The sequence below is a fragment of the Eretmochelys imbricata genome, chromosome 11 (assembly GCF_965152235.1).
Source record: "Eretmochelys imbricata isolate rEreImb1 chromosome 11, rEreImb1.hap1, whole genome shotgun sequence".
NCBI classification, from domain to species: Eukaryota; Metazoa; Chordata; order Testudines; family Cheloniidae; genus Eretmochelys; species Eretmochelys imbricata.
Window position 1 is genome coordinate 21,567,238 of NC_135582.1, and position 20,703 is coordinate 21,587,940.

Consider the following 20,703-nt stretch of genomic DNA (forward strand, 5'->3'; position numbering starts at 1 on the left):
GTGTTCTGGCCAGGCATCCGAAAATATGGCCACATCGTCAATGTAAGCAACTGCATATTCTCCCAATCCTGCTAAGAGACCATCTACAAGTCTTTGGAAGGTGGCGGTTGCATTCCGCAACCCGAAAGGGAGTACATTAAATTCATACAGCCTGACATGTGTGGTGAAGGCTGACCTTTCCTTGGCAGATTCATCTAGCGGTACCTGCCAGTACCCCTTGGTTAAGTCCAAGGTAGAGATGAACTGGGCCTGTCCATCTGTGCATGGCATTGGATAGTTGTCTGGGCGAGTTACAGCATTTAGCTTACAGTAGTCCACACAAAAACGTATCTCCCCATCTGGTTTGGGAACTAGAACCACTGGAGAGGCCAATGCACTGCCAGAGGAGCAGATTACCCCCATCTGTAGCATATCCTGGATCTCCCGTTCTATAGCAGTTTTAGCTTGAGGAGACACCCGGAAAGGTTGGGCTTTAATTGGGTGAGCATTACCTGTGTCAACGGAGTGTAATGCCCGTTCAGTCAGTCCTGGGATGGCTGAGAATGTCGGCACGTAGGTAGTGCACAGCTCCTTGATCTGCCGTCACTACATATGCCCAAGGGTCATGGAGAGGTTCACCTCTTCCATGCCACCTTCGCTTTTCCCTTCGTAGTAGACACCTTCAGGCCACTCAGGGTCATCTCCTCTATGGGCTGTAAACTGACAAACCTTTAATTCTCTGGAATAAAAGGGCTTTAGAGAATTAATATGGTACACCTTAGGCTTTTGGTTGGAGGTGGGGAATGCTATGAGATAATTAACAGCTCCCAGGTGCTTTTCGACCATGAATGGCCCTTCCCACGACGCTTCCATTTTAGGGGCCTGGAGAATGACCTGGTTCCCTACTTTGAAGGAACTCTCTCTGCCATGTTTATCATGGCTTTTTGCTCTTTTTGAGCATCCGGTAGGTTTTCTTTAGCAAGGGCTAAAGAGGTTTGGAGGGTGTTTTGTAGGTTGGTTACAAAGTCCAGAATCTTAGTTCCTGGAGAAAGTGTAAACCCCTCCCATTGCTGCTTCACCAACTGTAATGGCCCCTTAACCTCACGGCCATATACAAGTTCAGATGGTGAAAACCCTAAACTGGGATGTGGTACAGCTCTGTAGGCAAAGAGCAACTGCTGCCACAATAGGTCCCAATCATTGGAGTGCTCATTTACGAATTTATGTATCATGGTCCCCGAAGTTCCATTAAATTTCTCCACCAGGCCATTTCTTTGATGATGGTAAGGGGTGGCAACCACGTGATTAACCCCATGACCTTCCCAAAGGCTTTCCATAGTTCCTGCCAGGAAATTAGTTCCTGCATCTGTGAGGATGTCGGAGGGCCAACCTACCCTGGCAAAAATGTCTGCTAGTGCCTGACACACACTTTTAGCCCTGGTGTTGCTTAGAGCTACTGCTTCCAGCCATCGGGTGGCAAGTTCCATGAAAGTCAGTATGTACTGCTTTCCTCTGGGTGTCTTTTTTGGAAAATGACCCAGAATATCCACAGCTACTCGCTGATATGGAACCTCAATGATGGAGAGGGACTTTGACCTGGTCTTGGGGTTTTCCCACTCTTTGGCATACCTCACAAGACCGGACATAGGTAGAAACATCCTTACCCCTTCCCTCCTAGTGGAATGACCTCCCCAAATGGTCTTTGGTCCTGTTCACCCCAGCATGGCCACTAGGATGATCATGGGCTAAGCTCAAGAGCTTTACCCGGTATTTAGTTGGAACTACCAACTGTCTCTGAGGATGCCAGTCTTCCTGGTGTCCACCAGAAAGAGTTTTCTTGTATAAAAGTCCTCTTTCTACAACAAACCTGGACCGATTAGAAGAGCTGAGAGGCGGTGGGTTGCTCCGTGCCGCCGTCCGAGCTCTCTGGAGGCTTTCATCTGCTTCCTGTTCGGTCTGGAACTGTTCCCTTGATGCTGGAGACATAAGTTCCTCATTGAATTGTAGACCTAGGCTTGGTCCCTCTGGAAGCAATGTAGGGGATGGGGCTGTTTCCGTTGACTGTGAACCGCTCTCCGCTGGTGCACTATGTTGGGGTTCAGGCTCTGGCTGAGCCTCTTGTGTAGGGTTATTGGCTGCTGCCGGTTCAGGTTCGGTGGGGCCCTCCGGTGTTGGGGTTGCAAGTACTGGATTCAATGCTGGCAATGGTTCAGGTGCTGGCTCTGTCTGGGTCTCTGGGACTGGATTCACTAATGCTGTCGCTGACGTTGCCATGGGGTCCGGTTCCATCACCTCTGATCGGGTCCTGGTAGAAGTTTCTGGAACAGAGCTAGGCATGACAGCTTGCTTAGCCTGGCTGCGGTTGACCATTCCCACCCTCTTGGCTAGCTTCACATGATTGGCCAAGTCTTCCCCCAGCAGCATGGGGATGGGATAATTATCATAGACTGCAAAAGTCCATGTTTCTGACCAGCCCTTGAACTGGACAGGCATCTTGGCTGTAGGCATATTGAAAGAGTTGGACTTGAAGGGTTGAATTGTCACTTGGATCTCTGGATCAATTAAATTGGGGTCCGCTAAGAAAGCATGGATAGCTGACACTTGTGCTCTGGTGTCCCTCCATACGGTGACCTTCTTCCTGCCCACACTCACAGTTTCCCTCCGCTCTGAGGGTATCTGGGAGGTATCTGGGCCTGAGGACCTCTGGTGTGATTCCGGTGCAATGAACTGTAATCTGTTGGGGTTCTTGGGGGAGTTGGCCTTTACATGCCCCGGCTTGTTACATTTCAAACATTGTCCAGCTGACGGGTCACTGGGGCGAGGTGGGTTGCTGGAGAACGGTGTGGCAGGATAATAAGGTGTCTGCAGTATTCCTTGGTGTGTAGTTGGGACCTTGGGCTGCCCCCGGTAGTAGGGTGTGGTATGAGGGTGTCCCTTCTGGTATCCGCTCCAACTGCGACCAGGGTTGTTCCTCTCTCCTCCCTCCACCCATTTTGGTCTGGCTTGCCCTGCCTCTCTGGCGGTCTGGGACTGCTCGTATGGATCAGCATAAGAAGCGAGACTTTCTGCTGAGTCCATTTCCTTATCCCATAAACACTGTTTTATTTTCTCCTTGGACATATTCAGGAATTGCTCCTGAGCTATCAAATCACACATTCCATCAAAGTTAGTGACACCCCTTCCTTGAACCCATTTATCTAACAAATCCTTCATCTGGTTTAGATAAGCCACATTACTTAGTCCAGGCCCTCACTTAAGGGTTCGAAATTTTACTCTGTATGTTTCAGATGTATTTTGAAATTGCTTTAAAACCAAATCCTTGAACTTATCATAGTCAGAAGCCTCATCAATAGGCATCTTATTGAATATGTCCAGAGCTCTTCCAGTCAATTTTGCGACCAATGCGGTCATCTTGTGAGCTTCAGGAATTTTATGGAGAGTGCACAGTCTCTCAAAGGTGAGAAAATATTCAGCAATATCACTGGATTCATCATACTGTGGACATAGTCACTCCCATTTGTGGATTGTTGGGGAAGGATGATTAGGGTTATCCAGTAGATTCCGCTCAGCCTTTGCCTTCTCCAGCTACAGTGCATGCTTCCTTTCTTTTTCCTTCTCCACCTCAACATGCTTCCTCTCCTCCTCTGCACGCTTCTTCTCTTTTTCCTTTTCCTCCATTTCTTTTTCCCTTGCCTCCATAGCTCTCCTCTGGGCAGCCTCCCTTTCCTCCTCAGCATGCTTCCATTCTTTTTCCTTTGCCTCCATAGCTCTCCTGTGGGCAGCCTCTTGGGCTTTTCCCTTTTCCGCCATTTCTTTTTCCTTTGCCTCCATAGCTCTCCTGTGGGCAGCCTCTTGGGCTGTTTCCTTGGTTTCTGTCATGTTTGCCTCTCTGTTTTTAACTAACTTTACACCCAAGAGTTAGAAATAAAACAAACAAACAAACAAACAAAAACTTGGCTTGTCAAAAAAATAGGTTGTGCTGTAACCTGATACCTATGTTCTCTGATAGTGATTGTCAGCCTACAGAAAAATCCTTTTGAAAAAAACCTAATACCTTTGTCTCCAGACAAATAGACAGAAAAAACCCTCTAGTTGCTCTTAGCTAAAAAAACAAAACAAAACAAAAAAAAACCCTCTTCAGGTCTGTGAAGAACTTGTGAATTTCCCTGCAGGAGGTTAACTACCCTGCCTTTAGGAAGAGAAACTCCAGCTCACAAAAGCAAACTCCCTTTTGTTATGCTTTTGCTTTGTCCCCTTTTACAAAACACTTTAAAATCTTTTAAAATCCTTCTGTGCTTCTGGTTAAAAAAAAAAACAACCTCAAAATGATTTCAAAGTAATCCCACCGCTCTGCCACCATGTCAAGGTTCCTTCCCCACTCTGAACTCTAGGGTACAGATGTGGGGACCTGCATGAAAGACCCCCTAAGCTTATTCTTACCAGCTTAGGTTAAAAGCTGCCACCACCAAAGTGTTACACAAAGAACAGGGTAAGTGCCCACTTGGAAATATCCCCCCAAACCCTACACCCCCTTTCCTGGGGAAGGCTTGATAAAAATCCTCACCAATTTGCATAGGTAAACACAGATCCAAACCCTTGGATCTTAAGAACAATGAAAAAGCAATCAGGTTCTTAAAAGAAGAATTTTAATTGAAGAAAAAGTAAAAGAATCACCTCTGTAAAATCAGGATGGTAAATACCTTACAGGGTAATCAGATTCAAAACACAGAGAATCCCTCTAGGAAAAACGTTAAGTTACAAAAAGATACAGAAACAGGAATATACATTCCATTCAGCACAACTTATTTTACCAGCCATTTAAACAAAACAGAATCTAACGCATATCTAACTAGATTGCTTCCTAACTCTTTACAGGAGTTCTGCCCTGCATTCCTGCTCTGGTCCTGGCAAAAGCATCACACAGACAGACAGACAGGACCCTTTGTTTCTCCCTCTCCCTCCGCCCCAGCTTTGAAAGTATCTTGTCTCCTCATTGGTCATTTTGGTCAGGTGCCAGTGAGGTTATCTTAGCTTCTCAACCCTTTACAGGTGAAAGGGTTTTTCCTCTGGCCAGGAGGGATTTAAAGGTGTTTACCCTTCCCTTTATATCTATGACAACAGGCCATCAGTGGAGTTATCTGAACACAGGAGTTGTATCATTTTGAGAAGGCAGGCTTTGAGATTCTGCACTAACTGAAACCTCTGGCTGTTTCCACCTTCAACCCAAGATACAATGAATTATAATTATCCAAGCTGAATAATACATATATCACTGTTACTAGAACCTTATCCAGGAGAAAAAGGAAAAAGTTTCAGAAGTCGTTTTCTATCACTGATAGAATGTTGAGGCTTATAGTGAGTTGGAAGAACCACTCTAGGCATCACACCACTTTGAAGAACTCCCCTGACTGAATGTAAAAGCTGATTTCCTATAGGTTGTGTGATCTCCTTATGATGGAGTTGGTTGAATCTGTGGAAAATGAGATATATAGATGTATATATGACTTTCTACAGGACTTTTGTGTTTTCCAGGAGGTTGGCAAGTTCAATTTTCTGAAAGAGTCATTGATAATGCATAAGCAGTAGACACCGTTGTTCTCCACAGTTGTGCCCGTTAGCAATAGACACAGTTGTTCTCAGGAAGGGCACAGGCTCTGTTTATATATGGTCACTCAGCTATGTCTCTGGGCTTCACCATGTGTAATGAAGCCAAATTCTTTCATGTAGTTAATGCAATCTCTTGTTATTTAGAATATTTTGTCTTGGGAAGTGCTTTTCATAGTTGACATTTTCTTCAAAGTAGGATGAGAATTCTTTGCAGTGGTCAATGCTTCTATCTGATGTTTCAGTTACACAATCCAGAACACCTCTGCTGGCAACACTGTGCAGCTGTGATGGTAAGGGGATCTGTTATTGCATCAGCATAGTCCACAGCACTTTGTAATTGGTGGATGGATCTGAAGAATGTTTTGTGCCACCACCATTCTATTCTTGTACCTAAGCACTTTATCAGACATAGTTTGTCCATGAACACTTGTGATCTTCTTGGTTGGTGCGGAGAGGATGTTATATTGGGGCCAAAACATTGATATTTATGGCCATCGAAGGATTACATCATTCTAAGAGTTCATCACCATATTGGGCTTATTATAGTTGGATGGTTTGTCTTCTGACAATGTGCTGAAAACTTAAGATGATTCAAAAAAATTAAGCACACTTCTGATCTCTTGCTAGGTACCTCTTCAAGTGAAAAGACTGTCTAACAGTAGGGAAACTGTTCTGAAAATAGGTAAGTAGACTGTAATATTTAGTTTAAACAGAGATGTCATAGTAAGTATCTCAGTATATGAGAACATCCAACTTGTACAAAAACTGTTTTTTACAGTACAATCTTTGTCTGGTTTTATTGAAGACTCTAGCAGTAAACAGATGTCAGAATGAATGCCCTGATTTACTAATTGTAGATTTTTAATATTAGCATGCATTTTTTTAAAAAGATATAGAAATATTTAAGTTACCCTTTTTCTGGGTGCACTGCTATAGATCTTGGCTGGTCCAGACCTTGGGATATAATTACGTATCGGAATGAGCCATTGAGTCTAGCAACTTCAATTAAGTTGAAGCCATGATCTGTCCAATATATGTTACCTAGGAGAAATACCAAGAAATTACTAAGAAAATAAACAACTTCTTTAAAAGACCAGTTGCTGTTCGATATCAGCTGCATAAAACATAGTAGCAGAAAATAATGTTCTCTGTTTGTTTTAATACATCTGTAGGTTTTATTACTCTCTCATTAAGCCTAGTTATTAGGAACATACACTGAAGTGAAATTTGTAATTTTTAATCCTACTTTCAAATATTTCTATCTTGAGGTCTAAACCAAATCTGCATGTATCAAAACAAAGTTGAAACTCCACACCTAAGAAACAGGGGGCATTTTAATTTTCCAACTGTCTTCAAGCATAAGAGAACGTCTAAAACCATTTTTTCCACCTTATGGAATTCTTGGGATATTTTTTGCTAAGTTCACAGTGGGTGATCGTCAATATGAAAAAAAACATATCCAGAGGCTTTGAATATTAGAGAGAGTGAAGCTGAAAGAAAAAAAATATGCACCTCTGTGGCTAGAAGTACAGAAGTCTACTATTATCAAGTAGAGTCTTTTTCAGCATAAAAAGACCTATCTAAAAGGTATTTAAGAAATAATAAAGGCAGGTGGTGTTACCTGCGATCCAATCCACTGCTATGCCTTCAACCCTTCCCAAGCCATTTGAAATGATGTCTTCTTTCCAGGTCTGGTCTCGTCTAGCTCTGCTAATTTTGTTGAAACCCATATCAGTCCAGTAAATTGTGTCATTTCCTGGAAAAAAAATACAGACAGAAAAAAATATAATTAGTAAAAGCTATCACCTTGACTAGGGAATAATTCAATGAAAAGCGTTCTGCTCAAAATGAACATCACATTTTTGCTCAATCATCCACATGAGGACCTACAGACATTACTTCTTCACAATTTTAATACTATTATATTAATACCCACTCCAGGATTAAGATAATAGTATTTAAACACATCCCCATCTCCAACTACATATTTTCCCCATCTTCTCCATTTAAAAAAAATAAATGTATAATGGGCTACATCCTCAAGTAATGAAAATCAGAGTAGATACAATTATCTTGAAAACAGAGACTGTCTTATACTACTGTATATTTGCAACTAATATCACAACAGGTTCATGACCCTGATTTGGGTCACTGCTTTTACTGCCACAATACTTGTGTCATAAATATAAAGGGAAGGGTAAACACCTTTAAATCCCTCCTGGCCAGAGAAAAAACCCTTTCACCTGCAAAGGGTTAAGAAGCTAGGATAACCTCGCTGGCACCTGACCAAAATGACCAATGAGGAGACAAGATACTTTCAAAGCTGGAGGGTGGGGGAGAAACAAAGGGTTCTCTCTGTCTGTGTGTTGCTTTTGCCAGGACCAGAGCAGGAATGCAGGTCAGAACTCCTGTAAAGGGCTAATAAGCAATCTAGTTTGATATGCATTAGATTCTGTTTTGTTTAAATAGCTGACAAAATAAGTTGTGCTGAATGGAATGTGTATTTCTGTTTTTGTGTCTTTTTGTAACTTAAGGTTTTGCCTAGAGGGATTCTCTATGTTTTGAATCTGATTACCCTATGAGGTATTTACCATCCTGATTTTACAGAGACGATTCTTTTACTTTTTTTCTTCAATTAAAATTCTTCTTTTAAGAACCTGATTGCTTTTTCATTGTTCTTAAGATCCAAGGGTTTGGGTCTGTTTTCACCTATGCAAATTGGTGAGGATTTTTATCAAGCCTTCCCCAGGAAAGGGGGTGTAGGGTTTCGGAGGATTTTTGTGAGGGAAAGACATTTCCAAGTGGGCTCTTTCCCTGTTATATATTTGTTAGACACTTTGTGGTGGCAGCAATAAAGTCCAGGGGCAAAAGGTAAAATATTTTGTACCTTGGGGAAGTTTTAACTTAAGCTGGTAAAAATAAGCTTAGCAGGTTTTTCATGCAGGTCCCCATATCTGTACCCTAGAGTTCAGAGTGGGGAAGGAACCTTGACAACTTGTAATAAAATAATATACTAACAGTATGCTTTCCAATGGGATACCTTCATATTTGTACTATTGTTATTTCTTTAATGCCAGTACAGCTTTTTAAAAATAATTATTTCAACCACATTTGGGGCTCTTAAATATTATGGGGCAAATCTTGGGAACTACCTACATCTATCCCCTTCTTTTTGGCAATCATGCAGATAAAATGTTTGGAATCATCCCGCATATCTAATAAAAATATGAAAAAAACTTATGTAATGATACAAAGGAAGTTTAGAAATTTGATAACTTGTGACTCATCTTCTAAGTTAACACTGTAAACATATTGCAATTCCATTTGAATAGATGGCTAAAATCTGTCTTCCAAGTGGTCAGATAGAGTCTTGGACTTATGGAGTGAGCTGTTTCCTCTCAGAAATGATAAAGAACTAGGATATTCTTTCCTTGTTTATTTTTATTTTCATTGTGCACATATCTCCTATTATTTTCATGAACTAATAGACATAAAACAACAAAAGCAACAGCAAAACTTACATACATGTGGACCAATTTCAGGATGCCAGCAAAGTACAAGTCTGTTCTCAAAAAATGAATCCAAATTGTTCATCTTTCTGCAGTTTCTCACAGACATTGCTGCCAAATTCTCTCTAAACCCACCCCAAACACATAAATGTCCTATGTCAGCGGATATGCATTTGGCCTGTAACTCCAAAAATAAAATATGACCGAAGTTTAAAAAGACAAAAAATCAAATATGGCCTTGAGTAACAGGTTCAAATTGAGAAAGTAGGTAGAACTAGAGTCTCTGAGTTTGAGCAAATTCATTTGGAATTGTACAGTTAACAAAGAGAGCCATTTCAAGCTATTCTGTTTACAAGGAAATCCTGCTTTTGAGAGGCAGTGTATGATTACATGTGAATTACCTACAAAAATGTACTGGGTAGTTGAGACTTCATGAAAATGTTGTATCTACTATTGTTACAAATAACTCTTAAAATCATAATAACTCAGACTGATTACAGAGAAAATGTTTGTTTACTTGGTGCAACTAACAGCTCTTTCTGAAAAGTCATTATCACTGTTTTGTTGATGGTGCATCCTGTTCCCCAGACCATGAAACAGCAGAGCTGAAACTGTATAAACAGCAAACAGCTGGTACCTGCGTACACAGTCAGAAAGGGAGTTAGGGTGAGAAGTGGGGAAGAACACGTTTGGACTGGCTTTCAGACATCGCAAAAAGCACTCTTCTGAACATAGATGGGGCAGAAAAAACAGTAACTTTTTTAAAAGAAAAAACGAGAGGCATGCTATTTAAAGTGATCTTTTAAAAAATCCAATTAATAAACAAATGTTGACAGTGTTCTTTAAAACACCCAGATTAACCAAGGATATTATGCTTGTTTTCCAAAACAGAAAATGTGTAAGTAGTTTAGTGATCTAAATCTATGAGGTATTTTTTAAAAAAATATTAATATATGTGATAAAATACCTGGAAAGAATATTCCTAGTATTAAAAGCATGACTTTTTTTCAAGCTATAGTAATTAATAAATATTTGCATTTAAAATGGAAGTATATAGTACTTTACATAAGAAAATACATACATTCTGCTGGCACACTAACTGGGTCAGAAGAGCAGTGTATGAAAGCCCATAAGACTCAGTTTCAGAAACAAGCTTCCAATTTAAAACAAAATGAAATAAATAAATAAAATTAAAATAAAATAAAATAAAATAAAATATAAACCCTCACTGCTCTGAGCTAATGGGGGCTGAGAACAAAAAATATATATAAAAGAAGGGCAGGGAACAATGATACTCTTTCACACATCAAAGTTGCTGGTTATAGAAAGGGATGTCAGAAATGTAGGTTAAGATTTGTTTGTCCTGTCATTTGGAGAAACTGGCATAACATATGTGGCTGTTTTAATGGTTGGTCATAGGTAGCTGGAAAGCGGCGGCTGCTGGCCGGGATCTCAGCTTTGAAGGCAGAGCCACAGCAAGCAGCAGCGAAGTAAGGATGGCATGGTATGGTACTGCCAACCTTACTTCTGCACTGCTGCCTGAAGAGCTGGGCTCTCAGTCAGCAGCTGCCACACTTGGGCCACCCAGCTCTGAAGGCAGCAGCACAGAAGTAAAGGTGGCATACTGTTATATGGAGTACTGCATAAGAGTACTGCCACTCTTCCTTCTGCACTGCTGCTGGCAGGGTGCTGTTTTCAGAGCTGGGTACCCAGCCAACAGCTGCCACTCTCCAGCCGCCCAAATCTAAGGGTGGCAATACCATACCCCCCTAAAATAATCTTGTGACCTCCCTGCAACTCCCTTTTGGGTCAGGACACCCAATTTGAGAAACACTGGTCTCCGCCATGGAATCTGTGCAGTATAGGGTAAAAGCACACAAAAGACCAGATTTCATCGGGGGGTGGGGGGGAGAGACCAGATTTCACGGTCCGTGATGCATTTTTCATGGCCGTGAATTTGGTAGGGTCATAGTCATAGGTATGAGGGCTATATTACAAAGTGTAATATATTTCAGCTTACTTTGGAGAGATGCCAATCTCTTTCATAATTACTACTGAGGCAAGGCCCTCCAATTTTGACCTTACACCTTTGCCAAAGAAAACCAAATCTGTCTGAAATTCAGATTATAGGTCAGCTAGAATTTTATTTTGTGCTAGAAAGCTGGAAACAATTCAGACAAGACAGACTGTGAGGTGGGGGGACACTCAGAATGAGGTACTCACTTTTTGAAAATGTTCATAACCTCTTTCAGAAAAACACTATTGAAATCATTCAAACTGAACTGGAAATACATAGGACCATAGGAATTCCTGTAATGGATCAACCCAGTGGTCTATCTAGTACAGTATGCTCTCTCTAGTAGTGGCCTGTACCAGATGCTTCAGCAAGAATACTGTCATGACTTGGTCCAGCCATGCTCCACAGACAGAACCCAGTCTGTTGTGATTGGATCTAACTGCTGAATCCCACATGCCTCTAACTCTCCTGAGTCAGGGTAGGCACTCCAAAGCTCACACGTCGATAAGCACATTTTATTCAAAGGATTTATGGCATGAAGGAAAGGGAATTTTGAAACTTATCTTTCCTTTTCTATTGTAATGGTAAATCTAAGGTTTCATCTGTCTGTTTTCATCAGTGTCCTTGCAGGATACCTGCTCCACATCCACAGAATGCCTGATGCTGATGAGGAGGAGAAAGAAGAGGGACTAGGGAAGACATGTTCAGCAAGACCCTGCAAGTCAGTGCTGCATCACACCGAGAACAAAGGGCCAACATGACAGCGTGGAGAAGGAAAGAGCAAACAGGAAAAAGTGCCAGGAGTCCCAGCAGGAAAAGGAGACAGAAATGCCCCAGGACATAATAAATCTTCTCAGGAAAGAAACCCAAATGCTGCAGATCCTGGATGACCTATAGTTGTAAAAATCTCAGAGTCCTCTCAGTATTCCATGGTAGCAGCTCTCTGCACCCTCCACCATGGCACATGTGCCCCGCACCATTCCACACCAGAGGACAACAAGAAAACCAGTTTCACATACCCTATCTGGTGAGAACCATGGTTGACATGTATATAAGCCACAAGACACTATATTTGTAGACTCAAATGGACAGAAGCATTTGTTCGCTGCCTTTCCAGTGGAACATTTTATTCCATTAATTTATTAAAAGTTTCTACTGCATTGGCTATGGCTTTTTGCATGCTGCTTTTGCCACTCAGTAAGTTTCTGGTTTTGGAGAATAAAATTTTCTTTATTAGTTCACAACTCATACTGCAGAATACACAGCAGTACTCAAATCTGACAGTATTTATAAATGTACAGCAAGCACTAAATAACTCATTGGTTCAGGAAAACACACTTATAAAAATACAGGCAGCACTACACAATTCTAGCAGCACCCAAACCTCCAGGCACAAAGAACAGTCCAGACCAGAACACCACTATGGATTTCCATTACAGAGCTCTTTTAAATGCTCCCTTAACCACATAGCATCACACTGAGTTCTTGTCTTGAACTGTTCAAAGTCAGCAAATAGCTGCTAAACCTCCACCCTCCACCCTGGCAGGAGTTCTTCTCTCTCTCTGCTTCACAGATATTATGCAGGATGCAACAGGCAGCTATAATCAGTGGGATATTTTTCTCACTGAGCTCTAATCTAGTGCGTAAACACCGCTAGCGTCCCTTCAATTTGCCAAAAGCGCATTCAACAGTTATTCTGCACCTACTGAACGGTAGCTGAATCTTTCCTTTGTGCTGTCAAGGTGGCTGGTAAATGGCTTCATGATCTAGGGGAACAAGGGGTAGGCTGGGTGGCCCAGAATCACTACTGGCATTTCAGTATCACAGTGAATGATAATCTATGGGTCAAGAGAGAATGTCCCTGCTTGTAGCTTTCTGAACAGTCCTGTGTTCTTAAAGATGTGAACATCATGAACCTGCCCTGATCAGCCCACAGTGATACCAGAGAACCAACACTTGCATAAACATTGAAAAATAGCCCTTTCTGTTGGCAAGATGGGTTCATACCAAAATAGGGATGTGTGCCATTTATCATCCCACTACAATTTGGGAACCCCGTTGCTGCAAATCCACTCACTGTGTCCTGCACGTTACCAAAAGTCACAGTCCTGAATAGCAGGAGACGATTAACAGCCCTACATGTATGCATGACAACAGCCCCAAATGTACATTTTCCAACTCCACATCTAGACCTGCTCACAATAGGGAAGATCCTCCCTGGCCTCTGGAACCTCAGGAGACTACAAAGGGATGCCTTCTCCTATATATAAGCCTAAATTTATCAATGATTGAAAATTTACTACATCTTACATATTTTCTTTACATTGTTTAGTTATTTGGGGTTGGCTGCATTAACCACAAATTCATATTATCTGCTGTCAATTTTATTAAAAGCAATGATAATTCATGGAGAAATTTTACTTGCCAATGAATTTGTCAAGAAAAAATAACCCACTTCTTTTCCCACTAAAAATACCACATTCGCTTGATTTTCACTCTCGGATCTCAGCTGCCTATGAGAAATGCTATACATCTCCCTAGCTTTCAAAGATTTTTGTCCCATTGAGGCACTTGCAAACAAGTTTGATTTTCACTCTCGGATCTCAGCTGCCTATGAGAAATGCTATACATCTCCCTAGCTTTCAAAGATTTTTGTCCCATTGAGGCACTTGCAAACAAGTTTTATTCTGAGAGAAACTACCAGTGCCTCAGTGCCATGTAGTACATTCTATTTAATCTCCTTTATGGGCTACAAGAGATTAGACTGGAAAATGAAAGATGTGGTGGTACTCTCTGTAGTTTTGCCAAGCACAGAGCATCTAAGTGTTTCAGGACTGCCCTTGGCTCAGATGTGCTGGGTCTCTTGCTTGGTCTCTTCTTTTCCTGGGCAGCTTTGAAACTGCTCCTCCTGAACACCTGAAGAGAGGTTACTTACTTTAGAGTAATTGGAGCTCTTTGAGAAACCTTTGTCCAGACAGATCCCTCTGTACATATTTATGTTTCATTCATGGGAGCCTGGAATCTTTCATACAGCAGAGTCCATTGGGGCTGTGCATGTACCCTGCATACTCTTGCATCACCAACAGTGAGGGTATAAAATGCAGAAAGGCCTCACTGCCATTCAGCTCCTTCACCAATATAGAAATTTGGGTGAGGATTCCATATCAGTGGGGAAGGAGAGTGGGTCTGGGGATCTAAATTTTCAGTAGGAATTTCAGATGTCTGAAAGTTCCTCTCTCCTGATGAAATATTGAATAAGGCAGTGCAGCCATAAAAGTTTCAATTTCACCCATCCTATAAACTGAGGTAATGGCAACTAAAAACACTAGTTTTAATAGAAAGGTGATATTGAAAACATGACGACATGGGCTCAACGGGAGGGTCCATGTCACATGTAAGTACCATGTTTAAGTTTCAGGTAGGGAAAGGCTCCTTAATGATCAGAAACACACAAATTAGGCCCTTTAAAAACCAAGAAATAGTAGGGTAAGAAAAGAAATTCAATGACCATCAGCAGGTAGGTGACATACCAGTATAGCTGCCAGATGTACTCTAATAGTGCTAACTGAAAGCCTCACATGTTTGAATGGTAATAAGCAGTGGTGTGCACAGGAAGGTGGCAAGCAGGGGCAGAGGTCCCCTAAATATTCATCTAAAAATACGTATTTCTGCTCCAGACCTGGACCAAGGCCTGGCTGCTGCTCCAGCCCAGGCCACTGACCACCATTTGCTGCAGAAATCAGAAGCTCTTTGTTGGTATTAATTAGAAGAAGAAGGGGCACTCTATAAAGGAAACAAATGAAATCTGTTTTGCTTTCTCTTCTGTACTGTTGTATAGAGACCCAGAGGTTGAAATGTCACTATACAGTCTTTCCGAGAGTAAAGGGTTCTTTCTCTCTTGTGATAGACTTAGGTGTTCCAGGCAACTTAGACTTCTTGTGTGCTGCTGTTATAAACAATGTCAGAGGTACATGGTATGAAAAAAGCACCCCAACCTCTTAGGGGGAACTTGATAACTGTGATCTGCCCTTCTAGATGTGGCTAATAAAGATGCAGGAATCTGCCACAGGACCCTACAAGGTTCAAGAATAGCTTTATTAATTGGCATGGCCAAACAACTTTGGGAAGCCAGGTGCAAAATGTAAAACAATTTGTGTGATCTCTCCTGAACTCTCTCCAGGGGGATTCTGCCATCCTTTGGAGAAGATCCTGGAAGGCCCTGAAGTTGTCTATAGTAGACATATTTGATGGACTCCTCATCAGGTGAGGATGAGGCTATGTAGAGGAATAAATTGATTCTCATATTCCTCTACCAGGTCTTCCTGGCACTCCTATAATACATCCCTCACACCAGCACCAGCAACCTTCCACAGCACCCAGGAGCCTGCTAAACTGGCTCTCTGAATGCTAAAGACTCCCCAAAGTATGTAGAATTCCCAGATAAGAGAATTTGACCAGTCACTACAGTCTCCACTCAGTGGCACAAAGAAGCAGAGTGGGGAAGAAAATCTGTCCCTATGCATTGTGTGTGCATCATAACTGCCTATAAAACATGAAATATCAGATCACATGTGCAAACCACAGTAATACTTGAATTCACCCCTAAATTCAGTCTGATACCCTTCTCAGAAATGTTTTTGATTTCCCCCTTCCACACTAAATGTGTATTAATTACTTCTATTTATTAATTATATATAAAGTCACATGTTCATAGAATCATAGAATACTGGGACTGGAATGCACCTTGAGAGGTCACCTAGTCCAGTCCCATGGTCTCAAGGCAGGACTAAGTATTATCTAGACCAACCTTGACAAGTGTTTGTCCAACCTGCTCTTAAAAATCCCCAATGATGGAGATTCCACAACCTCCCTAGGCAATTTATTCCCATGCTTAACTACCCTGGCAGTTAGGAAGTGTTTCCTAATGTTCAACCTAAAATGCTCTTGCTGCAATTAAAGCCCATTGCTTCTTGTCCTAGCCTCAGAAGCTAAGGAGAACAATTTTTCTCCCTCCTCCTTGTAAAATGTTCAAAAATAAGAGTGGGATACAGTTTATTACTTACTTCCACTATCAATTACAGTTTAAAAATGACATTTTAATATTTTTCACTGAGTACTCTGGTCAGTTATGTATTTAAGGATCGGTTTTTAGGTGGGGTCAAGCACTGGTAGCTCCCATTGGCTTAAAATGCAGTTGTAGTTACTTAGCAGTTTTGAAAAAAATAGTCTTTTAATTTAAATATAAAATACATCTACATAATATTTTACTTACCTCCATAGAAATCTATACCCACAGCAAACGAAGTTCCAGATATGGGCATTAAAGCATCCGTTTTGTCATTTGGATCAAGAGGAATTCCTCTAATTCCTTCATGAACAGAATACATGAGAAATGACTCAATACCTAAGGGAAAATTAAATAGTTAATAAGAGCAAAATACTGCAACCATAGGTTAACATTCAAATGAACAAATTTTAATGAATTAATATTTTGTAGTGCAACATACTGGGCAGCTATTTAAAGAAATTATTAAAGAAAATCTGGAAATATTAATTCAGGTTGTTGCTCTTTAACCACTAGAAATATTGGACTGTGCTGTTTTTGATATTTCTGAATAAAACAGTTTAAAAAGAACTCTTCTCCAATTCAAGCTTCATCTTTTACTTTCAAAAAAATTGATATTTTGCATGCAACCCCTCCCCCCACAGCATTAACACACAATTAAGTTAAAAAGTCATGGCTAATTCAAGAGTGTTGTCACTTCATATTAACACTTGTAGATTATGCTTCCCACCACCAAGCTTCAAGAACCTTCTGGAAAGAGATACTCTTAAAACACTATACATTTGGAGCCAGTTATAAAAAGGGCCTTCTGACCCCAACCAGCTCATTTTTTTTCTGCTAAACCCAAGAGTCCTAGAACAAAAAGTTCTAAGAAAGGGAGAAAGTGCAGTCAGTGTGTGTGAATATACACAGACAACACTCCTGAAGAACCACAGATATCACGTCTGCATAGTCCCACTTGTAGGGGATTTGCTAGCAGTCTGACCCTGGGTACATCAGTTGAGGAGTTCCAATTAAATAGGGATTATAGAACCACCATCCCAAAGTGAAGAACTGAATTAGATTGCAAGTGGAAAGGGTACTGATGAGTAAATGTGTGTACAGAATTTAAGTGGGAGTTTTCTATGCAGATTTCTAAGAGGGAAACATTGACAAATTTGCTATCAATGCAACCTTACCCTTGTATATTGAGCTCTAAAGCTCTGAGGAACTAACACCTAGCTATGGTATACCATGCCTCAGTCCACAAACCAATCCACTAAGGCACAATGTGTAAATAGTATTTCCCAATTCCCATAGGCTACAAAAAGTTTCTTACTTCCTAAAAGTCTTAGTCCTATACAAATACAAATGTCAAACTCTCTCAACATCCATGACATAGTGTTTCCAACTCTCATTTTATTGTGAATCTCATCCAACCCTGCAGAGCACACTGTGTAGCTGGATTTTATTTTCAAATTTCTCTTTGGAATGTAATTATTTTTAATACAGAGAAGTTACCTACCAGTAACTGTTGTCCTTCAAGAGTGTCACCTCTGCATAATCCCACTTGTGGGCATAGCACACCCCCTGCTTCAAGCTGTAGAAATGTTCTATCAAGCAGCGTCCACATTGGGACCAACTGTCTCCTCCCCCATGGAGGATTCTGATGGTATACAAAGGGAGAGGCCCCAACCACCCTTCAGTTCCTTCCCTAACCTGGGAAATTGTTCACTGAGACTCCAAAAAAAATGGGGGAGATGAGTGGTGAAGTGTAAATATGAAGTGGCAACATTCACCCATAACTGTTGTTCTTCTTCTTTGAGTGGTCTTTGCATATTCTCACTTCTGGGAGATTGCCAAGCAAACAATGCTTTAGGAAGGTGGGCTGAGGAATTCTAGGTGAACAAACACTGGATTAGCTCTGGATGACAGTCCAAAAGAGTACTGGAAATTACCACAATTTCAGTCTCCATATTAGACCTCAATTAAAGACTTCTGGTTTTGATTTTTGGGGGTCCTTTTGCATATATGTACCTACAGAGCTTCAAGCAACAGCTCTGTACATTCTACACAAAAAGACAGAAGGCCTACAATGTCTTCAGATTAGTTGAATATTTTTGATATATCCAAGTGAAAGAATACCTGGTATTTAAGCCCTACTTACTTAAATTATCCCTTCTAACTACTGATCAATCTTATACTTCTACAATCCTACAACTTAACTCTATTTAACATTCAATGATTATATATGACATAACATGTTAGTTAATCATAACCACACAATAAATGAACAATAAACTAAACTCATTAGCTACAAAAGCAACTCGTTACAGCATGTATGGTACCAAACTCTTTATGCATCTAATGCAGGGAATAAAGCGGGGCGGGGGGCGGGGGGGCAGACTGTTAAACAGCACACTTGTCTGTGGAAAAGGGAATTAAGAATGTTTGGGAGGAAAATTTGTACATTGCAAGGCTAGGACACTGGGTACCACATAAAATTAATAATTCAACTGTGCAAATTATAACTGTTATTCCTAGATGGACATGGAGTCCTACAGAATTAGTGTATGGTAACAGTATGGGTATTATTGAGAATGGAACATATAGACAACATTATCCTAGCGTTGAGTTGGCAAAAAATGATAGTGTTGAGATAAACACTGCATTTTGTCAAAGAACGTGGCATAGATGATTCTGTGAATGCATGGGACCAACTAATCACAAAGGAGAAGTGAAAGAGATGGAAAGGCTTGGTGATATCTTGTGTGCATTGGGATACCATCACTTTTCAGTTGGGACAATGACATGCCAGAGCAACCTAGATGGGTTTTGTTTAAACCTCATCTTTTTGACTCAGATTGGGACTCATGCTTTACGGCTAAGTGAATGGACTGAGAAGAATGTGATAGAGGAAGTGATGGACAACACTGAATGGAACTCAGTGACTAATCTCTTTGTACCTTTACTGCCCATGTCCATTAACATAACCGATTTAGTAAAGAGAAATATGAAGCAATTGGTGCCCATTACCCACCAGATAGCTGAGCAACAACAAATTGGGGACAATACTGTACAGGCTGTGGAAACACTCTGGTGGGCCATACCAAAGGAGGAGAGGCCATACCTCCTGGTACATACTTTAAGTTTAGTCTTAATGGGAGTTCAAATAATAATGCTTGGTGTGGTCATAGGAATGTGTTGCTGGATAATAAAATTGAAAAAGCAAGCACAAAAAGAGAGAAATATTATGCAAATGGAACAAATGCTAACATAAGAGAAAATGAAAAGGAGTGCAATATAGGGCTGGCTTAGCTGATATGAGGAGGCCCAAGTTAAGACAAGACATGCCTGAACAAGTAATTGCTGAACAAACCCAAACAAGTAGTTATTGAAACAACTAACTATTGTGGGTATGTTTATAGTAAACAAAGTAGGCAAAACACCTGAACTAATAAGATTGCCTTATGCAATCTGCAAAGCAATTGGTCTTTACATACAAAAAGTATAGATGTTTGTAGTTAGTAAACATGTCTATAAACTGTGCAGTGTGTGACATGAACTGATCTTAACTTGCATCTTAACTTCCTGCATCTAGGTCTGGCCAGCATAGACAAAGAGCTGTTACATGCGGTGACCAAGTACAATAAAGTAACCTGAATGATGAGCTGAAGTTTAACAGAGTTTTTTGGATTCCAGAGAACTGGCTTAAGTGTTCTCCCAGAACTGGACAAGGTGTTCTAGATAATTCAAGTGGAAAAGATCTCAGAGGGAATCTGAACACCAGGTAAGATCAGGGAGATGGATGTTGCTGAAGCCAAGCACAGAGCCACTTGAGACTAACAGATGTCCAAAGTCAATGCTGAACTTACACATTGCCAGACTTAGTTGAAGACCTCCCACCATCAGCAACAGTGAATGGGGTTACCCTCCCTTTCCTACAGGTTGTTCAGGTGTTGTATGTGCCCGTTGGGTACTATATAGTCTTCAAACTGAAGAAACCTGTACCAACACTGTTTACCTAACTAGCTATAAAGAAAATACCCCACAAAGGCAGAATCCAAGAAAGAAGCTGATGAGAAAAGCACTGAGGACATTGCGTAATATTCGAACTTGCTGCACCTTCAGCAGTTAAAACGAAACAGAAGTAGTTTGGGCCCCTCCCCCTTTTATACACTCGGAATGCTTCACAGACAGGAGGGCAGAAAGAGTATAAGAGTCCCATGGATGCTGCTTCCTAGAAAAATGAATAATTTTAAATGATATAGCTGGATATCAGTGACATGGTATCCCACAAGTGGAAATATGCAGCAGACACTTGAAAAAGAACACACATTACCCATTTAATCCTTTCATCAACCAACTCTTTGGGTCTCCATGCTTTCTGTGACTGTCTCATCACACTGAGAATTACTAGATTTAAGATGATAATATTGATCATAATTAATTGATTTCTATTGTAGTGGCATTCACGGGTCCCAGCCAGGATTTGGATCCCATTGTACTAAGTACTATACAAACTCATAGCAGGAAAACATCCATCA

General features: G+C 40.9%; 1 protein-coding gene across 1 annotated transcript in view; it reads right to left on the reverse strand.

Annotated features, from left to right (window-relative positions):
• Positions 1 to 20,703, reverse strand: part of LRP1B (LDL receptor related protein 1B) — a 1,054,628-nt gene that overhangs the window by 382,328 nt on the left and 651,597 nt on the right. Inside the window, exons 35-37 of the mRNA XM_077830376.1 lie at positions 16,385 to 16,516; positions 7,208 to 7,342; positions 6,498 to 6,627 (exon numbers count right to left, since the gene is read on the reverse strand). Coding sequence (XP_077686502.1) covers positions 6,498 to 6,627; positions 7,208 to 7,342; positions 16,385 to 16,516 — 397 coding nt within the window. The remainder of the gene's footprint in view (positions 1 to 6,497; positions 6,628 to 7,207; positions 7,343 to 16,384; positions 16,517 to 20,703) is intronic.